At 59.7% G+C, this 7466-nt stretch overlaps 1 protein-coding gene across 1 annotated transcript; it reads left to right on the top strand.

Moving 5' to 3' along the window:
• Nucleotides 1-300: 300 nt before the first annotated feature.
• NOX5 (NADPH oxidase 5) lies at nucleotides 301-7466 on the top strand. The gene is made up of 16 exons (XM_052671890.1): nucleotides 301-512; nucleotides 650-800; nucleotides 1155-1365; nucleotides 1829-2063; nucleotides 2161-2314; nucleotides 2627-2799; nucleotides 2905-3087; nucleotides 3389-3521; nucleotides 3699-3826; nucleotides 4166-4321; nucleotides 4603-4647; nucleotides 4789-4913; nucleotides 5127-5196; nucleotides 5384-5483; nucleotides 5577-5743; nucleotides 5810-7466. The coding sequence occupies exons 1-16, from the start codon at nucleotides 393-395 to the stop codon at nucleotides 5939-5941; spliced, it is 2283 nt and encodes a 760-aa protein (XP_052527850.1). The 5' UTR covers nucleotides 301-392; the 3' UTR covers nucleotides 5942-7466.

The following is a 7466-nucleotide window of genomic DNA, read 5'->3' as shown; positions in this document are numbered from 1 at the left end:
CAGCCAGATGCTCCTTCATGGTTGTGTTGAAATCCATTTTTGTTTTGATTTGAAAAGCTTCAGCAGGACTGAATGGACATCAGCCTTTAAAAGGGTACGGAGGGGCTGCAGCTCCTCGGGGAGAGCGCTGGGGCTGAGCAGCACTGCTGGGATTGAGAGCTGCATCCAGTGTCTGATTGAAGGTGAGCAGTGCGGGTTTGGGCCTCTGTGGTTTGTAGCTCTGCAGGTGAGGTGTGTCGATAGCAAAGCGGCTCAGCACAGGTGGCAGATTGCAATGTTGGCAGCGCTGGGTGCCATCCCCTGTGCTCTGAGGCTCAACAGGATGGCAGGAGCTCCCGAGGGCCCCAGTGCTCCCAGCCGTCCCACTGCTCGCCCTGCAGGCTCCCGGCACCATGAGCACAGCTGAGGATGCAGCGTGGCTGAGCTGGGTGACGGAGCGGTTCCAGAGCATCGCAGGGCAGGGTGAGGAAATCGGCCTGGAGGAGTTCAAGGCGGCCCTTCAGGTGAAGGAGGTGGGCGCTGGACCCTGCATTGATCTCCACTTATCAGTGAGGCTGAGCACTGCTGGCAGCGGGAGCTCACTTTGCAGTATGAGCTCTGGGCTGTGCAGAGCATCCCAGAGCTGCCCCAGCACATCCATCCTCTGCAGTCCTTCTTTGCTGAGCGTTTCTTCGCGCTGTTTGACGTGGATGGCAGTGGTACCATCAGCCTGGAGGAGCTGCACAGCGCCCTGAGACTGCTGCTGCACGGCACTGCTGCCGACAAGCTGCGCTTCCTCTTCCAAGTCTACGACGTCGATGGTGAGAGGATGGCTCAGTGCACCCAGCCCTGAATAGTGCTCTTCTGTCCTGTTGGGATGGGAGTAGCACCCATCTGTAAGGCAGCAAATGCACCGGCCATGTTAGCTTTGCTTGCGGAGAGACAGGCGTGCATTGTGTTCCCTGCTGCCCTTGGTGGAGGGGAGAAGCCCCGTGGCAGCATCGGAATGGGAATGAATTTTAGGTCAGAATTCTCTCCAATTCCCCCAAACCAACGTGCTGGTGAAGGATGGCATCGCTGCAGGTGGGCGCAGCTGTCCCTTCAGGCAGGAGGGGATGGCACTGCAGTGGAGGGGCTTGAGGCCGGGCTGTGAGGCGGTGCTGCTCTCCCTGCAGGCAGCGGCTCCATCGACGCAGCCGAGCTGCTCCTGGTGCTGCAGGCCTGCCTGCGTGAGAGCGAGATCTCACTGCCACCACAGCGCCTGCACGACATGGCCGGGGTGCTGCTCGAGGCGGCCGACAAGGATGGCAACGGCTCCATCACCTTCCAGGAGCTGCAGCAGCAGCTGGAGGCCTTCCCGGGGCTGATGGAGAGCCTGACCATCAGGTAGGGATGTGGTTCCGTGGGACGCTCTTCCCTCTGTGAGAGCCTCTTCCCTCCTGCTGTGCTGTGGGGCTTTTGCTCTGTGGAGGCTCTCAGGCCTGCAGCAGGAGCAGCTCAGGGCTGCTTTCCAGCAGAGCGGGGTGCCCTGCGGCGCTGCTGAGGGCATCTCAATCCTGTCCCTTTGCTCAGGAGCGTGCTGGGGTGGCTGCAGCACTTGGGCTTGGGGTGGGGACTGGGATGTGGTGTGAGGGTGGGTGAGCTGGGGTGCAGGGGTGGGTTCTGGGATGGGTAGTGGGGTCATAGGATGGGTTGTGTTGGAAGGGACCTTGACAATCACCTAGTTCCAACAGCAGGGATGCGGGTGAACAGCGGGGGTAACAGGATGGTGGGCAAAGGATTTGCATGCAGGGTCAGTGCCCAGATAGGAGCAGGGTTGGATGCAGGACACTATGAGGTGCCTTGGTAGTGCTGCCAGCTGGCTGAAGCCCCCAGCACCGACACGGCGAAGCCGGCGGCCGCACTGCCTGACTTCGTGGTACTGGCACAACCGCCGTGCCCAGCTCGCCTTCCTCGGGGGCTACGTCAGCCTCAACCTGCTGCTCTTCATCCTGGCTGCCCTGCAGCACGTCAGCCGCAGCGGGTGGGTGGCGGTGGCCAGGGGCTGCGGGCAGTGCCTCAACTTCAACTGCGCCTTCATCGCCGTGAGTGCGGAACTCCGGGTCTCGGGGAGGGGGATCGAGGCGGCGGGGTGACGCCACTGGGCGTCCTTAAGGTCCCCGAACCGCCCCCGCCCCGCAGGTGCCGATGCTGCGGCGGTGCCTGACCCGGCTGCGTGCCACCGCCGCGGGCAGAGCGCTGCCCCTGGAGCGCTGCGTGAGCCTCCATCAGCTGCTGGGGAGCGCCGTGCTGGCGCTGGCCGTGCTGCACACCGGAGCGCACGTGGCCAACTTCGGTAAGCGGGGAGGATGCGGGGCCGGGGAGGGGCTGGGGTTGGGGTTGGGGTTGGGGTTGGAGATGCTCGCTTCGTGCTCTGCCTGCTGTCCCCCTCTAGCGGCTCTCCCAGGCGGGCAGCGCCGCAGCGGGGCCTGCAGACCTTTCCTCCTTCCTTCCCCCGCGCCAGGAGCTCCGGTGCCCGCGGTTCCTGTGGTCCTCGCGTGGCATTTTTGCACAAGGACACATGTTTCGTTTTCAATATATCTGAGCGATCCCAGACTGTGCTTTCATACACAGCTACTCAGACTCCTCACCGCTGTTCTGCTTGCAGGCAGGCTGGCACAGGCTGGGCACGGTGCCCTCTCTGAGTTCCTGCTGATGGCACATCCCGGTGGTGGGGGGCTCGGTGGCACAGCCCCACAGACCGGGCTGGCCCTGCAGGTGCTGCTGTTTGCTATGCTCACCTTCTCCAGCCCCTGCATCCGCCGTGGTGGGCACTTCGAGGTACATCAATGCACACAAACACCCCAAAGGTGCCCCATCCTGTGGCACAGGGGGCACTGAGCCCTGCACAGCCCGCTCCTGCTGACCCACATCCCCTGCCTACAGCTTTTCTACTGGAGCCACCTCTCCTACATCATCGTCTGGGCTCTGCTCTTCTTCCATGCTTCCAACTTCTGGAAGTGGTTTTTGGTTCCCGGGGGCCTCTTTGTGCTGGAGAAGGCAGTGGGCACAGCTGTGTCTCGTGCCATGGGGCTGCGCATCGTGGAGGTCCACCTGCTGCCTTCTCAGGTGCGTGGCCCAAACTTGGTGTGCACAAAGGGCCCTGTGGGTTGGGGTCGGGCTCCTCCAGCCCCGCATGAGAGACTCGAGGCTCTGCATCTCCTCCCCTGCATCACAGCACTGCTCCTTTCTTTGGCTTCAGTAAGGTTGGGTAAAGTCTTCAGATTCAACTGTGCAGAGACGTGTTTTGGGGTCACTTGGCGGCATTCAGGAAATCCGCAATGTTTTGGTGAAGGATTGCAGCGAGAGGTGAAAACACCATTTCTTTGGTAAATCACCGCCTGGATGCTTTCTGCTCCTCCCAACCCAGGTCACCCACCTGGTGATCCAGCGGCCACACTCCTTCCGCTACGAGCCTGGGGACTACGTCTACCTGAACATCCCAGCCATTGCTGCCTATGAATGGCACCCATTCAGCATCAGCAGTGCTCCTGAGCAGCAAGGTGTGCTGGGCAGCCCAAACTGAGGCTTCTCTTTGGCATCGCCAGGATGTCCTGCATCCCATGAGCATCCCATGAGCATCCCACCGCCATCCCTCCTGTGCTCTGGTGCAGGGATGCCGGTGCTCGGGGCATGCTGTTCTCCAGCCCTTGTGCCACCGTGATGTCCCCATCCCACAGACACCATCTGGCTGCACATCCGCTCTCTGGGGCAGTGGACCACACGGCTCTATGAGTTTTTCAGGCAGCCTGAGCTCCTGCAGCTCCACGGGACCCTGGAAAGGAAGAAGTGGTGGCAGTGGGTGCAGGTGGGTAAGGATAAACCCTGCCATGTGCCATCTGCATGGTGGGGTGAGGGCAGTGCCTGTGGGTCAAGGTGCTCCAGGAGCACACAGCACAGGCTGGGCTTTTCCAAAAAAGGAATAGAAGTCAGTGACAGGTGGGGTTTTTTCTACCTTTTCTTTCCTCTTTCCTTTCCTTTCCCACCTTTTCCTCCTTTCCTCTCTTTCCCATCTCATTTCTGTCCTTTTTCTCCCTTTCTTCCCCTTTTCTCTCTCCCCTTCCCTTTCCCCTTTTTCCCCTTTTTTCACCCCCTCCTCCTGTTTCCCCTCCCCTCCTCCCCTTTCTCCCTTCTCCTTCCCTTGCAGCCCACTCCCTGCACTACCCCAGGCACACTGGGATGCTCTGTGCCCAGCACTGGGGATGCAGCCATTGAACTGACGTCGTACCGACGCAGTGGGACACCCACCACCACCCGAGGGACCGAGGATGGGCTCAGGGACCAGGACACATCCCTGCAGGTGGTTGGTGCCAGCACAGCCTCCAAACCCCTCAGACGTCCCCAGAGGGAGGGGGAGAGCCTTGCTGTCATATGGTGTCACTGCCCCAATGGCTTTGGGATTGGGGTTGGGGTCCATCAGCCTTCACTCCCACTGGGCTCAGCTCTGGGGTCTGATGGGTGCAGTTGGGGAAAAACCAACCCTGAAGCAGCCGGTAGCCAGGCTGTGGGGAATGCTGGATGCTCCTGTGGGAGCAGGGAGGAGGCGGCCGCCCACTGCTGCTGATGGACATTCCACATCTGCAGGTTTCCATGGAGCTGGGTGAGAACCAGCAGCTCTGCAGCATCAAGGTGAGCTCGGGGTGGGCGCAGCAGGGTGGGAGCTGGGAAGGGACTCAGTCCTGTGTGCTGGTTCTGCCCAGGGCTGAGCGTCCTGCTTTGGTGTTGGGTTTGTCACCCTTTTCCTGGGTGCTCAGCCTCTATCTCTCCCAGTGCTACATTGATGGCCCCTACGGGACCCCGACACGCCGGATCTTCACCTCAGAGCATGCTGTGCTCATCGCTGCTGGCATTGGCATCACTCCCTTTGCATCCATCCTGCAGAGCATCATGTACAGGTTGGGGCTGTGCCACGTGCTCAGGGCTGCAGTTCCTTATTGCTAAACTTGGGACATGCAGTCACAGGGCCCTACACTGTATTGCCTTTGTGGTTAACCTTCGCCCAGGGGATTTCAGGCAGGGCATGGGGGCTGGTGGGGAAGGAGGCTTGGGGTCTGTGTGGGTGCTCAGGGTGCAAGGGGTACAGACAAGGGTTGCATTCACCCATGCAGGTACCGCCAGAGGAAGCAGAGCTGCCCCGAACGTGAGACCCTGTGGGATGAGGACATGGCACTCAGGAAGGTGGGAGCAGGCTGTGGGGTTTGCAGGGGGAATGTGGGATGCAGGCTCACATCCCTTAGGGGATATGAGATGCAGGCTTCCAGAACATCTCATCCCATTGGAGATACAGGCTCTCATCCCATCCCACGTGCTGGATGTGTCCCACGTGCTGTCAGCCTGCCCTGACACGGAGGCTGCATCCTTCCAGGTTGATTTCATCTGGATCAACCGGGACCAGCAGCACTTTGAGTGGTTCCTTGACCTGCTGGCTGCGCTGGAGCTGCAGCAGGAGGAGCAGGAGCCGGGAGGTGAGCGGGACGCGGAGCATCCCACACCCCAAATCAGCTCAGGGTATCCCGGATCCATCCTGAGGCACAGCCGGGTTCCCCCACCGTGCCCAGGGCGCTTCCTGGAGCTGCACCTGTACATGACATCAGCGCTGGGCAGGAGTGATGTGAAGGCGGTGGGGCTGCAGCTGGCCCTGGACCTGCTGGCCGCCAAGGAGCAGAAGGACTCCATCACGGGGCTGCGCACCCGCACGCAGCCCGGCCGCCCCGACTGGAGCCAGGTGAGGGCCAGGGCCAGGGCACTGCCAGCAGCGGCACAGACACGGCACCTTCCCCTTCCCTTGCAGGTGTTGGGCAGGGTGGCAGAGGAGAGGAAGGGCAAGGTGCACGTGTTCTTCTGCGGCTCGCCGGCCTTGGCCAAAGTGGTCAGAGTGCACTGCGAGCGTTTCGGCTTCCGCTTCTTCAAGGAGAACTTCTAAAGACCGTCGCCATCCTCGCTGCAGGGTGACCCTTCCCAACCTGCTGGGAAGGGGCTGAACTCGGGGCTGATGGCACTGCTGTGATGTGTGGCATCTCCTGTGCCTTGGTCCTGCAGTGCAGCTCACGGGGGGGAGACAGGGAGCTGGGGGGGGTGACACAGGTGAGGTGAGGGAATGGGGTCCTGCAGCCATCTGCGTGTGTCTGTAGGGGTTGTGTGGGGTATGGAGCGTTTGGAGACAGAAGGGACAGAGGAGGTGGGTGTCCCGGAGCATCCTTATAGGGTTTTTGGGGGCAAGGAGTGGTTTTCTAGAGCATTTGGGGATAGATGGATGTGCTGCGGGTGGAGGAGAGGTGCCACATGAGGGCACTGCAGCCCCGATAAAGTGAATGGACATCTCCCGGTCTGGGCTGCGAGCAGCGGAGGAACCGGAGGGGCTCCTGCCGCCCCCAGGAACCCCGGCCCTGCAGCTGTGTGCCCTTTGGGTGGAAAAAAAAGAGATTTCAGGGGTATCCGGGGGGCCCAGAGCAGCAAATCTGACCATCCCAAGCCATGGCTAAGGAAATCACTACTGATGTTGGCAGCCTGGATGCTTCCCAGTGCTGCATCCCACCCAGTGAGGGGCTGATGGTAATTGGGATAGCATCGTACCCATCCTGCTGTGGTCCTTTTAGGGCTGTCTCCCATGCTGAGCCCAAAATACGCCCAAATTGCCATCGATGCACCACTGGATGCATTGCAAGCGGAAGCTTCCTGCATATGCATGTGTGCTTCTTTTGCAATTGTGTCTAGGGGCTTGTTGGGATGGATTTGAGGGGCAGGGGATGGAGCTGACTGCATCCTTTGGGGGGTGTGTGGCCCTGCTGGCTGGGGGGAATGGGGTCCCAACACCTCCCGGCCAGCAGGGCCACGCACACCCCAAAACTGATGCTTGCAAGTGATGCTGAGCCCATAGTTTGGGATGTTCCCCAAATCCAGAGCCCAGGATCTGCACCAGAAGAGCAACAGGAGGCTCCAGATAGGGCTGGAGGTTGGGTAATCACATCTCTCTCTGATTAATGCCTTCCCTTGGCTGCCTTTATTACAATGATTACGCTCCGGCTGTAGCGTAGCAACCACTAATTGTTGGTTGGATGCAAAAAAAAACAAAACAAAACCAAAAAAACCCAACAACCATCATTGCAAAGATTCAGTTCTTTTATTGAAATGTCACTACCTTCATCTCACAGCAGCGGAGGCTCCTGAGACACTGAGGCGCCGGCTCCATTGCAGGCAATGGGGGATGTCCATTGGGCTCTGCCTTGGAGCAGGGAAGCAGGTTTCTCAGCAGCCACAGCATTCCATCACCAAGCAGCCCTGGTACATAGATATTATTCACTTAAGTAATCAATCACTGCCAACAAATTACAGGATACGGGGAATGAAATTAGCAGAATGAGCTATGGATGTAAAATTCATTTGAAATTCAATTTAGGAGCAACATTAGCTTTCAATTAGTCTGCCCAACTGTTTGAGCATCGTTTTGT

The sequence above is a fragment of the Tympanuchus pallidicinctus genome, unplaced genomic scaffold (assembly GCF_026119805.1).
Source record: "Tympanuchus pallidicinctus isolate F22 unplaced genomic scaffold, pur_lepc_1.0 scaffold12, whole genome shotgun sequence".
NCBI classification, from domain to species: Eukaryota; Metazoa; Chordata; class Aves; order Galliformes; family Phasianidae; genus Tympanuchus; species Tympanuchus pallidicinctus.
This window is presented reverse-complemented; position numbering and strand designations above follow the sequence as displayed.

Coding starts and splice junctions, on each gene's coding strand:
- NOX5 (XM_052671890.1), top strand. CDS start 393: ATGAGCACAGCTGAGGATGCAGCGTGGCTGAGCTGGGTGACGGAGCGG. Junction 1,366..1,828: donor ATGGAGAGCCTGACCATCAG/GTAGGGATGTGG, acceptor GTGCCTTGGTAG/TGCTGCCAGCTGGCTGAAGC. Junction 3,088..3,388: donor TCCACCTGCTGCCTTCTCAG/GTGCGTGGCCCA, acceptor CTCCCAACCCAG/GTCACCCACCTGGTGATCCA.